Here is a 17,614-nt window from a genome sequence, read left to right on the forward strand (position 1 = left end):
GATGAGGAGAAAAGCCTTTGTCTTCACCATCATGCTCCTCTTCCTTCTGTCCTCCATATCGTGACCATACCATAAAGCAGTGTATTCAATCTCTATGGATCGATAGGGAGAAGCTTCTCATCTACCAAGAGGTTTCTTTTGAAAGGAGATGAAGAAACAGACGATAACTTCCAGTTTAAGGAGGAAGAGGAATTTAGAACAGTGGCTCTTCTTCATGTACTTTCGTCTACTTTTCCTTGTGACCTTAAAAGTGAGTTTCTGAGTAATGTGCTTTTGGTGTGGTAAGGTAAATGACTCTAAATACTACAATAACCTTGAGACTCAGCTGCTGTTAATGTAAGGAAAAAGAGCCAGTTTGACATTTTAATGTTTTTTGTTGTTGTTGCTGCTTGATAGTAAAGCCTGACTTAATTTAACACCTTAATGTTTATCAATCAATCAATGTTTATTTATATAGCCCAATATCACAAATGTTACATTTGTCTCAGTGGACTTTACAGTTTGTACAAAATATCAGTATGACAATACGACACCCTCTGTCCTTAGACCCTCACATCGTACAAGGAAAAACTTCCGGAGAAAACCCACAGTTTAAAGGGAAAAATGGGAGAAACCTCAGGGAGAGCAACAGAGGAGGGATCCCTCTCCCAGGACGGACAGACGTGCAATAGATGCCGTGTGTAAATTGAAAAGATAATACATTTGCAACATAGGTAGTCCAAATGTTTGGAAATGCATGTGTGTATAATAGGAAGATGAATCCACGAGGATATCCATCCAGGGCCTATGATCCAGGACCACAGCCACGACTCGCGATCCAGGGCTCGCGATCCAGGACAGAGGAGCGCAGGATCAGGGTTGTGCACTTTAGCTTAAGGAAGAAATAACACACACACACACACACACACACACACACACACACACACACACACACACACACACACACACACACACACACACACACACACACACACACACACACACACACACACACACACACACACACACACACACACACCTAATCTGGTTTTAAGGACCGGATGCCTGGTCATCTTAAAAGTCACATGACCTTCTGACCCCTGACCTTCACATTACTGATGACCTAATATGTCTTTCGATTAGATTGAATGCAAATGAATGGCTTCTCTTGAGATTAGTAGACGTGGGAACAGCAGAAAGGACTGAATAGTCACGTTGTATTTCAAAAGGAGCGCTTTGGCATTTCGGGGAATAATCTTATTTGCTAACAGTTTGATAATAAAAGATTGATACCGCTCAATCGCTGTCATTTCTGTACAGTAAAGTAATTAGCTAAGCTTAGCATAAAGACTGGGAACAGAGGGAAACAGCTCGCCTGATTATTAGACTTTTTTCCATGTTACTTACTAAACTTTGTTTTATGATATTGCTCTGTTTTCATTCATTATTTTCTTTTGATGGTTTACTTGCAGTTTGATTAAGGGTTTGTTGCAAGAACACACAAACTTTCCAGACACTTTCCACACACAGTAATCTGAAAGTGCTTCTCGCCCACGGTCACAGACAAAGGCAGGAGGCAGGGATCGGCTACGGCTCAGGAACTTGACTTTTAGAGAGAAAAGAACAAAAGAGGAGGAGGAGGAGGAGGAGGAGGAGGAGGAGGAGGAGGAGGAGGAGGAGGAGGAGGAGGAGGAGGAGGAGGAGGAGGAGGAGGAGGAGGAGGAGGAGGAGGAGGAAGCGCTGAGGGGCTTCAGGTTTTCATGCTAACTAATGATGGGAAATGAGAAAAGGCTCTGCTCTGATGTGTGATGAGAAGAAACTACACATCGATTTGGATGATGTTCTAGGAGATCTCAATGTTAATCGGTAATCGCATGTAGGCCGACCTGGAAGACCTGTGGCCAACATGTTTATGATACTTACACATATTGTTCAGCAGGATCATCTCCACATATTAACATCACATTGAAGTACAAATGCAATCACCAAAAGTAAAAAACTAACATTAGGCTAAACAAACTACAGCAGAGTCACATGACTTCACGTCACCACCGTTAAACTAAACGCGGCTAATGTTCGCCTTGATGGTGTTTCATCGTTTATTCAGTGACTTAGAGCAACCGCCGTTTTGAAGACACATTCTTGAGTGGGGTATTTATTGAAGTATTTGATGTCATAGAAGTGAAGATCTCTTTGGCTTGTGTTAACCACAGACCTCAGTTCACACATCTAACCAAAAACACATAGAAAAAACTGTTGATTCGAGATGAGCAAACCAGAAGTGCTCATATTTCCTGTTTGGTTTTTTAGACCGACATGACAATCCCCTCTTCCTGCATTAAGATAACTCAGTTTTTATTTGACATTTTTTGATAGCAAAAGATAAGGTTGCTACGTTGTTAGTAATTGTGCAGATGAAGAGAATTAAAGAGGAACTCACTGTCAGCTCTGAGGGTGACGGCCAACCTGGGACCGCCATCAGCATCAGACTGCACCTGAAAGAGAGACATGTATACAATTAAAGACACTTTTTCAATAACGCACATTGTTAAAGGAATGTTGAGAGAGAAAGACAGACATTCAAAATACATTTCCAAATAACATTCCCTGCAGTTAATGACTACTTTAAATATTTTTCTTTTAGGCTACTCCATCATTTTCATCATTTGTTCCCCCCATTCACATCAAAGAAAATAACTGCTTTCGGATTGAAGGCACACAATAAGGCAGATTGTTTTGTATTGTTTTACTGCCTGTAAAGATATACGTTTTGTTTTATGAGAAAAAGGACATGTATGGACATGTAAGTCAATAAATAAAAAGTAAAAGATGAATTGGATATATATTGGATTTTTCAATATTAGGGAGGAAAAATATTGATATATAAAATCTGATATTCTAATATTAAGAAGCTCTTTTCATTAAGAAGAAATAACAGTACTACATGGATTCAATGCTAAATACTGTCAGAAGTAAGAGTCCTCCATTCAATAATATACTTAGGATAAAAGTAGTCATTTTAAGAGAACATATATTATAGTCATTGTGGGGATCGGTAACTACATATACTTAAACTCGTACCTGTACTTAGAATTCTGCAGTATCAAATGGTAGTTCTGGTAAGGAAAACAATCTTTAGTTGCGGCCCTCTTGGCATGTTGCTAACACTTTAGGTTCCCCTCTCTTTGGGCCAATAGTAGCTCAGTCCATGGTGACTTGGCCTGGTGACCTGATGGTTGCCAGGCCAAGTCCCAGACCAAGAACAAGGCGGGTCAAGTGCAGGATCCTCGTCCAAAAAAGAAAAAACCCAACTTGGACTCAATAAAGTATAACTGATCTCATAATCTAACTGACCAGAGGAACAACAACATGTGGCTGCTTGTTTGAAATCTTTCATAAACATTCCCTGGATTAAGTATTTCCCATATAAGCTTTATGAAACACAAAGGAGAGCAGATAGAGTGACACACAATGAGGAGTGAGATGCGTGGAGGTATGAACATTGACTGTTTTTTTTATGGTTCCACACAACAAAGACGTGGAGTCTCATGAGGTATGTTTCTGAAGTTTTACAGCTTTGACCTTGTTTTCATATTGCCCTGACACACACACACACACTCTTTCTCCACCTTGTTACAGAGGTGTCAGTCTGTGGTCACACAACAAACATAGACACACACCTGAAACCAATCAGACAGACTCCCCACTGCGTGTGTGTGTGTGTGTGTGTGTGCCATGCTAATTAGCAGTCACTATGCCCCAAGAACCCATCCACACACACGTTTGTAATATACTTGAGAAGACCCTGCATTGCCAGAATGTATTCCCAGGACCTTCAAACAAGCATTGACATGGACCCTGGAACCACATTAGCCGCGTTCACACCGAGTACTTTGCTGTACTTAGTTCCCGGCACTTAGTACCCCAGGTCACTAAGTACAGATCGCGTTCACACCGGAATAAGTTCCCTGAGGGAAGATTACGCAAATGAGCCGCTGACGTCACTTCTTCTTCTTCTTCTGCTTTGGGTTTACTGGCAGGCCACAAACCACTTCATGGCGAGTTCAGTAGGTGGCGGTAGATGCTTGCCATAACTGCTTTTCACAACAAACTACTCTCTACGTTGGTATAGCGAGCAAAAAAATATGGCGGCTCTACAAAACATTTCAGAGTTTTACGGGGCGTGGTTTGCAATCGCCCAGCCAATCAGAACTGTGGTACTTTTTTTCCCCAGGAAAGTACCTGCTCTCAGCAGGTGCTAAAAATGGGGTGAAAAGTTCCCGGCACTTAGTTATGGTGTTTGGTGTGAACGCGACATCAGGGGTACTAACGGAACTAAACGCGAAAAGTACGGGTGAAAAGTACTCGGTGTGAACGCGGCTAATGTAACTAGGGCTGAACGATTAATCGATTTTAAATCGCGATTTTAAATGATGCGATTATCAAATCCTAAAGCCTGCGATTTTTTTTAAAAACCTTTTTCTTTTTTTTTGTTCTTCTTGTGTGTCAGTCATCAACACCAGTCAGAAGTGCTGTGCTCCACATGTACCAGCCATTGTTAACCAACCAGAAGTGGCCTATAATAGTAGGTGATAAGACAGATTGATCCAATCACCTGCCAAGTATTTTTGAAAGTGCCTGCCGTTTCCAAATAACTTCCAATGGAGCTTTAGATGGTTTGGTGAAACAAACCATCTGAGTCAGGTTAGTAATGCTCCATCACATGTGTTACATCTATTACAGGGTGAATCTTAAACTGAAGCTTGACTTTAAAGCAGGGGTGGGGAACCGTATACGGCCCGCGAGAGCATTTGGTACGGCCCTCGAGGTAATTTATAAACACACGCAAAAAAGAAAAACCTGAAAGAAATCTAGACCGCAACATTTTTTTTTAAACAAGCGAGTGCCTGTTTTTCCTGGCCAAGGTCAGGGTCCTTGAACACAACACGAGCCTAACGTGTCATCACGTGGTATATGTCTCGTCTGACAGGGGTGTAGTGCTGACGGAGAGCACCAGAACACCGCTCCGGCACAAAAATTGCAGTACCCATAAGGAGCCGTACACATGCCGCAGTTTTTGCGTGGCTGTGTCTTTAGCTGAAAGCCCAGTGGCGATCTGTTCATCCGTCATACTGATCATACAGTCAATAACTTTGTTGTTATTAGCATCTGGTTAGCTAGCTATGCTAACGAATATAAGAAGCTTTTTCTCCAACCAGTGAGGTAAAGGCACATCTTTATATGATCATTATTATAAAAAAATAAGATAATAAAGTAAACAGGTAGAAAATACTATATGAGTGTAAAAAAAAGTTGTTATTAATAAACAAGAATACAGTTTGAAAGGAGAGTGATTTGTAAAATGTCCATAAAGAAAAAGTAAATCTGTTTACAGTTCTGTTTCATATAGGTGTTGAGAGATGTATCCATAGAGCTCCTAATGTTGCTCTCAAAGTGCACCAGATTGATGCTTTTAACGTCAACATTTAAAGAAAAGTCTTCCCGGGGGAGCATGCCCCCGGACCCCCCTAGAGGAGGTTAGCCCCCCCCCCCCCACTTAAATCATGTCTTGTGTCCATATCTTTCTGTTTTGGTGTTCATGCCACAACCGTGCACGTGCATGCATCATCATGGTAAGATATCTGGATTAAGAGGTTGCTTTTTCTTTGCACAGCATGAAAGAAAGGTGAAATGAATGGGCTGTGATTTTAGTTTTTTTAAGCAGAGGTCAATAATTTGTACGGCCCTCGGAGGATGTTGAAAAAATTGAAATGGCCCTTGAGAGGAAAAAGGTTCCCCACCCCTGCTTTAAAGCAACCCAACAGAAGTTTCATGGAAGTTTAGTTCTTTCACTCGTAGCTCGGGTTGCTAGAGACGGGAGAATGTTGATGCAACCTTCCTAGCCAGAGATATGGTCACATTTTACAATAAACTTCCGTTGGGTCGCTTAAAAACAAATATCGCAATTCGAATCGCAATATATGTCGGAAAAATCTCAATTAGATTATTACCCCAAATCGTGCAGCCCTTTGTAACCATCTACAGCCTTTTGAAGAAGCGGAGATCGGAAAAAACATGTCTTTAAAGTGGCCTTTATTAAGATAGAAATACACACGTACACACCATTTTCCATTGACAGAAATTGACTCAGCTCCAGAAGGCACATTATGCAGTTTGACAAGAACAGAGGGTTTTTAAATAGAAAGTGATTTTTTTTTTTTTTTTAAATGGCAAACTTATCAATTTAGTCTAATTTTTGATCAGATAATTTTCCTTTTACATAGAAATCCCACTTGAAATCATCAACACTTTAATTATGTCCCTTTTCCAACAACTTAGAAAAACTCCCATCCAGTTTCTGTAGAAAACACACACACACACACGGGTTCGATCATGTTCTTATTCATTACATGTGTTGCCTCCTCAGCTGACCTTTGACCTCCATGGGTTTACATGCTGCTGTGTGCGCAGACATCCCACTGGCAGCATGAAATGGGGGCTGATTAAAATCAAGGAAAGCTTTCTGACCGCACAAAAAGGAAAGTGCACTTCGTGATTGGCTGCACTGAAACACTTCCCGGACAACCCCCCACCAAAAAAGGCATGTCATGGTAACGACTCTCAGACGAGAATGATCTGCACAGACCTGAAGGGTTTCAGAAAGATTAGGATACTATGGTGGGCTATATGGTCAGAATGTTCTATCACAATATCTGTCATTTGGCACACACAGTGACATCAAGTCTTTGCATTAAAGTCTGTAACCTTGTTCAAAAGGCACCTCTCAAAGTACCAGTCCATAATCCATTCTTGTCTGTTCTGGTCTCAAGCAAAGTCCCTCCAGACGGAGCTACTGTCGCACTTTGGATAGTAACCATATGTATGAATATCACCAGTGGCGTTTTTATATGTACAAAAGTGGTGGGGCACAACAAACTTAGATGTCTATAAGCTTCTGCAGTCACTTTTATCCAAAGCGACTTACAATAAGTACATTCGAGCAGGAAGACACAACCTTGAAGAAAACAGAATCATATAAGTACATCAGGTTTCATAGAGCCAAACATTTCAAGATTAAGTCCATTTGCCTATCCCTCTGGACAAAAATCTCTATTACTTTTTTGTAAAAGTCCTCCTTATGTTCTTGTAGTTTCAAAAGTCTATCATAAATCTAATCTAATCAATAGATTTATGATTAGAAAATTATAAAAGTAGGGTAGACATGTGGATATTATCCGGCTGAACAAAGCGTGCATTTATCTAACAGCTACGTTTCCCACAGACCTTATTTGGAGCTATTTTCTAAAATCCTATGGAGAAATCTCATTGCTTTTTTGTCGAGGGAAGCCATGCGCAGCTTACTTCTGGGTTTTAGGACGCGTTACTGCAGCTATCTCTTCTCTTCACACACCACACTTTTCACAGCACACATACTTACAGCCAATCAGCTCTGAATGATGTGAGATGACGTATGGTGGGGATGGCAGCTCTATGCCCCTATGGTCATTATTTTTTTGCCACACACATTAAATAGGAAAATATTCTGAGCATGCGCAGTGTAGTTTTTACAGTCACCGTTCACTTAGACAGTGAGAGGGAGGGGCATGATCGGGTTTTGTCCCACATGGCTCTAAACAGCTCAATAGGCACACACTGTAGACACTAATTAGAAGAACACAGACTAAAACAGCAATGTACTGACGAATCCGATGATTAAACATGATCTTAAAATATATTTTATAAATTTATTTTTTGCATTTTTTTGTAATCATTATTTTTAATACTTTCTGCTGACACTAGGTGGGTTGTGCCCCACCTGCCCCTAATGACCAGTCGCCACTGAATATCACGATATGTAATTGTACTGTATGGTTTAAAATAACCATACAGTATACACATCAACAAACACTGTCAAAATAAACTACTTTACAAATATCTGGTACTCATGTAACCGTAGTTCTTCTTTGTCTAGCTCTGCATTTAAAAACACATCACTCTGCATTCTGCGTTGCGCTGTATATACCGTCATATTGAAGGACTCTGAGGGAGAGGAATAACCAGTGACTTAAGATGCTTGTGAACAAAGTCCTGGTGGGATATTAAAACCAGTGTTGAAAAGTACATTAACTCAAGTATTGCTTTTAAATCAGGAAGGTTACTTGTAAAAGAGTAATTTTGGAACAAAGAATTTAAAGTTTTAATTAAGAAAATGATTGGAGTCCTTCTTCCAACACTGAAGAAAATACATGAACACACTATGGTACAATAATCCGCTTTTTCTTTTATATCATCTTTTCACATTATCATCATCCTGCCTTGAATTTTCTTTCTGAATCTATTATTACATTTCATTATTTTTACGTGTGAAGCAGTTTTGAGAATATTTTGTTAGGAAACGTCTTGAAGTCGTCATTTTAGTATCGTGACACAGACTCCTTCATCTTTACAACTGACAATTTTCTCCCTTCCTGTTGCCAGGTGTTTCTGACTAGTAATAATCATTATTACACACACGCACTCACACCAACGCCCTGAGGCCTGAATACCCTCAGACTCATCAGTAGACAAAGAAAAAAAGAAGTCCTAAAAGAAAAAGAAAGAGAAAATATCAATTCATTTCAAGTAACAAAAAATAACTTGCAGCTGAGCGTTTTTCACTTTTGAAAATGACTACAAAGAACAGAAGAGAACTACAGATCTAAAAAACACAGGGAAACTTGAACCCTAAAGAAAGCAGACTTTCCCTTGGGAATCCCCAAACACACACAGCCACCAAACACACACACACACTTCCTGCAGTAATCAGACAGCTAATTGCAGGCTAAGCTAGTTGAACATCAATGGATCAAATTGCTGGAGGTAAGGAAAGAGCGAGGCAGCACAAGGAAACAAGGAAAAAGAAAGGAGAAACAGCAAAAGGAGGATTCAGAGGGGGTGGGGGGGAGTGAAGCATTATGGGAGAGGTAATCAGAAGCCCAGCAGAGAAGGAAGGAAGTGAGAAAGAAGAGATGGAGGGATCTGATTAAACAGGAACTCCTTCAATTACAGCTTTCAAGGTTCACGTAGCAGACTTCTCCATCTCTCTCGTTTTGTTTTGTGCGAGCAGACCAGTTCCAGATGTGGGACGGAGACCACAGGACAACCTCACAGGCTGACCTTTAATCAACTAACTGCTCAAGAGCCGAGGAACCAGCATTAGAGCTTTTTAAATAGTTGGTAAAGACTGAAATCGTATCTGATCACGAAAAGATTCACAATTCTGTTCACTTTAGCTGCCAGTATACTTTATCAGCACCTAAGGATGCCATGAGAACAGATACTTGTGTACAAAGTCGACTGAAACATTGGCCGGTACTCGTTTCTGAGACTACCAAAAGTAAGACAGATCCTGGCATCAGAATCAGAAACTGTCTTCATCTTGAAGACTCACGGCGTCCCGTGGGCAAAGTCGATGAAGGGCTAGTCCATGAGAAAGCCTTTGGGCTATAAAACTCAGCCCTGTTTGTATTAATGTCTTCCTGTTTCACACACACACACACACACACTACCATATGGGACGGCATGGCTGCACTCAGATATCTGTGTGTGTGTGTGTGTGTGTGTGTGTGTGTGTGTGTGTGTGTGTGGTGGGGGCTGGGTTAATAGCCAGCAACACCAGATGCATGAGGTCCAGTTGAAGTTATATTGTTGGAGCTATGCATTGTTTTGGGTTATTTAGTAGTTAAGAATGTTATTTATTGCTGTCAAGTATAGAGTATTCTAATAATTATTCAGTGTCATTATTTTTGTGTTAATTAGTTGTTTATGCTTTTGTTTTAAAAAGGCAGCTTCAGTCAACGGGTATTTGGTAGCTAGTAATGATCTGGCACCAGATAGGCATACGTTTCTTTTACCAGAGCAAGAGAGGATGTAAAACTAACAAACCTGAGAAAATAAACTGCACATAGTAAGTTCTTAAAAAGTGTGACTGCTTTTTCTTCTTCTACACAATAAAAATAAATAGAATTGCCTCGCAGTTAACATCCATTTCTTAGCAAAATAGCATCAATTCATAATTTGAACTATTATGCATTTGTGTGAAATGTGCATAATTAGTAGTGCTGTAGCGACGCGTCGACGACTTCAAAATATCGTCGACGACATATTTCCGCGTCGACACCATAGACTGTATATATGGTCGCCACACACACGTGGGTCACCCAAAGCAACAAGCAGTTCGCAATCGCACTTCTAACACAATGGAGACTGAAACGGCTACCACCTCCTCCTCACAGGATTGCGCACGAAGCCCTCAAACGAAAACATCTCGCCCTAGGTCTTCAAAAGCATGGGAATATTTTAAAGTTAGTCCAAAACGCAAAGATATTTATATATTTATATCTCACTGAGACTGCTGCTTGACCGGAAGCAGCAGCTAGCTGTGGTGGCAACCATTAGCAGCAAGCATTTGCTCTCCGATTTTTACATAAAATGGAATTATGGATTATAAATTCAATAATTTTTTTATACATAGACGTTAAAAACCTATGGATTAACCGATTCAGCCGCGTTTTTTCTCATTTTAATGCCATTGAACACATCTTTTGATCAGATTGACAGCTACGGTGGTGAGACGATCTCCCTAGAAGCTCTGTGAAGGTACGTGTTGTGATGACTGTATTTGCTTCCCCTGTCGCGAGTCCGGATCACTCAGTGATGATACTATGTACCTACATAATCTGTGGAGTCTCAGCTTTAATCGGATATATTGTATGTGCAGCTACGATAAGTAATAAGGGTACTTTTATCTTGAGTTCTGTGCCAATGTCCGTTAGCATTTTTCGCTCAGGGGTCATTTAGATAGCATTTTAGTTTGCTTCTTATGAGACTTGTGTTTGTTTTGGTAAACATGGTTTGTATCGTCAGTTAGCTGAGATTATTTCCGTTAATCTGGTATAACACATTAATAGGTTCTTAAATATTAAGATCCCCTGAGACACAGTATCGTGAAAAAAAAATTTTTTACATTACGTTTTTTATGAATTGAACAACAGAAAAATAACCGTTCGATTAGTCGACTAATCGATCAAATAATCGCCCGATTAATCGTTTTCAAAATAATCGTTTTCCCCCCAGCACTAATAATTAGCATGTAAGTTCATGAACTATTACCAAAAATGTGTTTCCTAAGGTCACAGTGACGTTGACCCTTGACCACTAAAATCTTCAGATCACCTTTTCTTTAAAATGAACCACATTTGAATCAATTCCCTGTGAGATCTTACAAATATACAAATCACATCTGATCTCAGCTCTGCAGCTCGAGAACAAAAAACCGGAAGAAAAACACTGGAGAAAAAAAGTGAGGTGCAACAAAGTAAACACTGAGAAATAGCTGTGTGTGTGTGTGTGTGTGTGTGTGTGTGTGTGTGTGTGTGTGTGTGTGTGTGTGTGTGTGTGTGTGTGTGTGTGTGTTCAGGGGCAGCCAACCAGGGATTTCCCACCACAGGAACAAAACCTGCAGCTTCCTCCTCCTGCATGACTGCTCCTCAATGACCCCCACCCCCCCTCTTCTTCTTCATCACTCCTCCTCCTCCAGGAGGAGCTGCTCCTCTCCTGCTGTGTCAGTTTGTCTTTAAACCTCTCGCTCGTTACAGAGACAGGAGCAGGAACAAACCCTGACTTCCTTTGAAAAGATACAAACTCAGTAAAGAGAGAGTGACTGCCACCAGTCTTTTTACAGATATGCACTAAAAGCGTTGTTTGCGATGAATAATAATCACAATACTTGACTTATTCTAGGAAAAATTGGGTAAGGTGGCGGTTGACTAATTTTATAAAAAACAATAACTAGAATGACTAATTGTACAAAAATAAGAAGTTAAAGTAAGAATTTGCAATACAAATATTTTAAAACAGTCAAATAAAGATATTTTAACAAACGAAATAATGTCTCTGTAAATAAACCACATTTTCATGAACCAATGTTGTGCATTGTGAGAAAAATCTGAGCTGAATTGAAAATACCATGCTTAATTTTTCGGGCAAAATATTCCTTGGAACAACGTTGGCTTAAGTATGCAGATAAAAACTCTCCAAATGTTCACTACACAATCAAAAAAACATCCGTCATGGAGGTGATACCTGAATGTATTTTCTGATCTGATTCTTTAGCCTTAAACTACATTAAAGCGTGTTGATCAATGAAGAAATATTTCCTCCTGCCTACTTTAGTCACTAGAAAACAAGAAAAAAAGCACACGTGTTTCATATTGAACGCCTAACCAGCCGTGAAGATTTGTACGGATCTCTGATGCCAAAAACACACCGAAGCCCCAGAGAATGATGGAATACGTGAGTTAGAAACGCTTTGCTTTGAAAAGAAGGGAGAATGAAGGAGAGGTTGAATGATTTCACCGTGTCTTCCTCCGCTGAGACACATGTGATGTTTTTAGCAGATGTTTAACCAGGGAGACTTTACATCGTCCTAAATCATCCCTCATTCCTGCTCTCTGCAGCCAAACCTGATTTATGAAACATGCAGGGACTGTTTCCTACATCAGCTTCTGGGTTTTACTGAGTTTCCACACACCGGAAAAACACACAGAAAAGAGTGTGTGCAGTACGAAGATCAGTGATGCATCACCTGTGTTAAGATTAAAAGGAAGATCAATACAGCCCTATACATATGAAGTTAAAGAGGCCTTTTTAGCTTTTGGGGGTTTTTCCTTTCCGGAAATCTGTTATATGTTTTTGTGTGCATGTAAATGGTCTGCAAAGGCTCAAATCCCTGTGTTCCCTCCAGAGGGAGTTTCTCTCCCACACACTCCCCCCACCTCTGCCTTAGACCCCATTTACACGGGAGCGCAAACGGACCGAATTCGTTATCAAAAAAGTAGTCCGTTAACACGGATTCGGCTCATTTAACGTGTCCGTTCACACGAGACATCTGGAGAGAGACGCTGTAGTACATATGCCGGGCCTGTAAGTGGCGCTGTACTTCTGCCACAAAATACACCAAAAGCAGCGAAGAAGACCCCCGAGCATGGTTGCCCTTCTATTTATGCCCCGCGGTAGATTTAGCAACATGTAATTCTCCATGTCCACTTGTTGCTGATGGTTGTGGTAGAGGAGCTGTAGATTTTGCACTAACATCTGTAGCATGGTCAGTAGCAGTAGCTACTGACCGTAGCTACTGACCATGCTACAGCAGTGAGCAGCAGAGGTGGGGCTATGGCTTCATCATTATCAGGAAATGATCGTATAGGGCGTACACATTGAGCCGTTTGGCCCCCAGAGCGTTCCGGTTGCAGATCTATCCACCTTGGGACCCATTATCGTTTGCGGGGTCCGTTTCCGCGGTTCCGTTACAGCCTCGTGTGAACGAACGGGCTATACGCGAGAGAAAAGTAGCACATACAACCCGTTCCGTTCCGTTCTCGCGTAAACACCGCCTCAAACACCTCCATTGGACTCCTTTGTTTACTCCAGGTTCATAGTGACATCACTATATAACACTTGCACTAGTATTGGCTAGTGCTTCAACACATTGTACGTGATAGGCTAAGCGGCGGGACATCTGTAAAGGTTGACTGATCACAACTTTACATCGAGGAGGGAATTACATTACATGACATGTTACTTGTTAGACGCTTTTATCCAAAGCGACTTACATACTCAATACTGTGAGCAATTTGGGGTGAAGTGTCTTGCCCAGGGACACAACGACATGTTGACTGCAGTGGGGTTTGAACTAGGGATGCTCCGATCGATATCGGCCGATACTCACTCTCTGCCGATCGATCGGTACTCTCTAAAAGGCAGATCGCGAGAGCCGATCGCATGACGTAAAATGATGACGTAAAATACATGACACGTTTCTCTGTGCACTGCAAAACAAGCTCGCCAAAATGGCTGCACCAGTCTGGCAGTATTTTAAGGTGTCCGAAAAGGACAATAAAATTGCGGTATGCAACGTGTGTGAAGCAGTCCTGCAGCTCCGCCCGCTGTGACGGACCGGTGAGCAACACACACACTAAGAGTTAGACACACTTAGCTATTTTATCTACCTCTGGAACAAGCTAAACTAGTTATAAATATATTTATTCTTCACTGTCGGGTCCAGAGGTCGCGTTAACCGAATATTTTCCGTCTATGACGGATTTTTTTGAACAATGACGGACAAATCTGAAAGCAGTCCGTCATTTTGACAGATTAGAACAAACTCGGAACAGCGAGGTGCAGCAGCCATGCATAACACGGCACATGTGAACTGTCCCTCCCCCCCCCCCCCCCCGTTGACAGTTCACGAGCATGCTTCCCCCCCCCACCCCCCCCGTCAGAGTTGTGTAAAGGCCGACTGGGGTAATTCTGGATTTTGACGGAAGTTTTACGATCCTGTCCGTCAAAATGACGGGCAGCAAAAAAGTCTAGCGCAACCTCTGGTCGGGTCACTCATTACTGGATCAGTGAGCTGCATGAGATACTGACAGGAGAGAAAGGGGGAGAGAAAGGGGGAAAGGGGGAGAGAGAGAGAGCGAGAGAGAGAGCGAGAGAGAGAGCGAGAGAGCGAGAGAGAGAGCGAGAGAGAGAGAGAGAGAGGGGGAGAGAGAGAGGCAGAGAGAGAGGGGGAGAGAGAGAGGCAGAGATGCGGCTTTCACACCAGCGCTTTTCCCTTTCTAGCTCCCAGCTAGAGCTTTTCTGGTTCAGCTCCGGTTTCCCTTTTCTGCTCCCGCTCTGTTCACACCGCCCAGCACCCGACTGGTGCTGCCGCTGCTGCGTCATGACGTCACCGTTTACATCGCTGATTTGCTCCCCAACGGCATTACGGCGCTCACAACAACAACAACAACAACAACAACAACAACAACGGGGAACTGCATCGGGTCGATGATCGTGTTGCTTTTAATCACATGAAGCCAGATTCAATTAAATAACGACTTCTCCAACCTTATACTTTGCTCCAGAGTGCCGTGGTTCATTGTTTATTAATGTGTTTCTGCAGCATTTACCGACCGCTGCAGTGTTGGCTGCTCTTCCACGGGAGTTTATTCTCCCGTTAGCTCCCGGTTAGCTCACACTGCAGCGGCCGCTCTAAAGTATTCACTGTCCGACCCACACAAGCAGCTGATACATATCCCCAGTTCCCCTTAGCCTAAGTCAGGGGTCGGCAACCCGCGGCCCACGGGCCGCATGCGGCCCTTTAAGCCCTCTGCTCTGGCTCCCTTGAGTTTAGACAAAAATAAGAAGGAAATAAAATAAAAGTATTTGTAGGACTATTTATATTTTGTTGCATGGTTGAAAATGTTTCGTATCTTGTATTTTGAGGTGGTACTGTGACACATAAATAAAAAATAAAACGGTTTTATTAGGTCAACTAAAATATGCGTAACATCCTGCTACGGTCCCGCGCGAGCGCCTTTTCTTGGAGGCGAATAACCTGACCCCCGGCTCAATGAGCGAACTATGGATAAATCAAAGAAAAGTACCGGAGGAACACAGGATTTAATTATGTGTGGACAGAGTTATATGCTTTCACAGCAAACGATGCTGGTTTACCGGTATGTTTGATATGTAGAGAGAAGTTGTCAACGGTGGTGCAGCCTTTACGTATCGAGGAACAACACGGGAGAGGAAGACAGCTGACGATCTTCAGTCATAATTCAATGGGGTATGTAATTTATTTCAGAAAACACTTTTTGTTATATTCCATGGAATGCTCTTAACGTCCCGATAGCAATGAATATATTAAATGCTTTGACAATAAATACATACAAAAAATAATCTCTGGAAGCCGTAGTACTGTAAAAAGCACGACCAATCATCTGAGCCGGCCCGGCTAAAGTAACAGGATGGCCTACCTGCCTGTCAGCCTTCCATCTGTGCACAAACTTATCTCGTGCCCTCATTGGTCATGTGCGCGTTCGTGTGTGTTGGAGGAGGGGCTCTGTAAGGAAGTCTGAAGGAAGTGGCAGATTTTTTCCGGTTGTGTACTTTCAAATTCTAGCGCACTCGAGCTGGTTTCTCCATTCTTACCTACCCTACCTTTAACTCTTTTTAGGGTGCAGCTATATGTTTTATTTATTTCAAAGTGGGCCCATTTTAATAATATATTTTTTTTCCTTCAAATGTGCAGAGGACTCCCCAAGTGCTGTGTTTAATTTATTTTAAAGTAGGCCTGTGTATTATTTTTAATTCTCCTTATAAGAGTTCTTTGTTTCTTATTAGAGGTTAACAGTTTTATATCATGTAATAAATAGCCTAATAAATGCAAAAAAACTGTAGTTTTTGTCTGATATAACAATAAAAAACTATGAAATATGTTTTGCGGCTCCAGACAAAAAAATGTTTTGGAAAAAGGAGCAAAATGGCTCTTTTGGTCAAAAAGGTTGCAGACCCCTTAGACTAAGTGAATGTGTGTCAGTCTGAATTGACGCTGTTTGGTATCACAACGCTGTTATGAAAGTTTCTCTGGTATAAAATGGGTGATGTTAGCATAGCAACCGAAGCTAAACTGACTACTTGCTATTGCTATCCTATTGTGGCATAAACCGTTTTCTACAGGCACATTTTACCGGCGTATTTTTATTATGATTCTACTTGTGATAGTCGGACACGACAACCTGTGCAGCCCATGTATTGATTCCATCCGATAGTTGCTATAATACAAAACAACACGTCTGCCTCTCTCCACAATGATCAATAACAGCGAACGGATGGTCAAAGTAAGGTACAAATAAACAGAATCACACGAAGCCTGGTTAGTGTTGCCTGACTTTATAAAGTGTGTTTATAAGCACTACTGCTTGTAGGCAGGCATGACAGTCGACCCATGTTCAGGGGAGGTGGGTTTAGTTTCCTGCACGCCTCGACGTAAGACAGACGTAAGCGACGCCACCTCTTAGCTCCGAAGCTCTTGCCTCTAGACCGACAATTTTTTGGAGCTGGAAGTTAACCGGATTCCGGAGCTAAGAGCCGGCGCCGCTGCGGTGTGAACAGGAAAAACCGGCACTTTTCAGGCTCCATCTCCGAGCCGGAGCTGAAAACGCGTTGGTGTGAAAGGGGCAAGAGAGAGAGGCAGAGAGAGAGAGGGAGAGGGGGAGAGAGAGGGAGAGAGAGGGAGGGGAGGGAGAGAGAGGGAGGAGGGAGAGAGAGAGGGGGAGAGAGAGAGAGGAAAAGAGAGCACTTCGGCTCATTTCTCCCGTGCTATTATCCAAAGTTAATGTAAACTTGAATAATGTACTTAATTTGAATGTAATAATTATGTTGGTTGTGGACGCGCCAGTGAATGAGCCCCATTAACTGAGTTTTAAACATCACTTTAAATGGAAGATCCCCATAGGCCCCGCCCACTCGCCCCCAAAATTGGCGACCGGAGCATCCCTAGTTTGAACCTGTGCTCCCCTGATCCGAACACCAGCACACTAGTCCACTGCGCCACAGCCTCCCTATGGGAATGGTTAAGTTTTATCAGAAGTTCTATATTTATCCTGAGGATGTGTAGAATTTCGTAATAGTTCCTCAAATTAAGAAAGAAGTAAAGATTTAAATGAACATGAGTAAAATGGTGCACTTTGTACTGCATTATACAGTATGGAAACAAAGATTATGAATTGCTTTGAGATTAAAGACAATGTAATCTACTCTGTCTACTCAG

General features: G+C 41.8%; 1 protein-coding gene across 1 annotated transcript in view; it reads right to left on the reverse strand.

Annotated features, from left to right (window-relative positions):
* il17rd (interleukin 17 receptor D) overlaps window positions 1-17,614 on the reverse strand; it is a 45,809-nt gene that overhangs the window by 24,830 nt on the left and 3,365 nt on the right. Inside the window, exon 2 of the mRNA XM_034209816.1 lies at window positions 2,420-2,474. Coding sequence (XP_034065707.1) covers window positions 2,420-2,474 — 55 coding nt within the window. The remainder of the gene's footprint in view (window positions 1-2,419; window positions 2,475-17,614) is intronic.

The sequence above is a fragment of the Gymnodraco acuticeps genome, unplaced genomic scaffold, assembly GCF_902827175.1.
Source record: "Gymnodraco acuticeps unplaced genomic scaffold, fGymAcu1.1, whole genome shotgun sequence".
NCBI lineage: Eukaryota > Metazoa > Chordata > Actinopteri > Perciformes > Bathydraconidae > Gymnodraco > Gymnodraco acuticeps.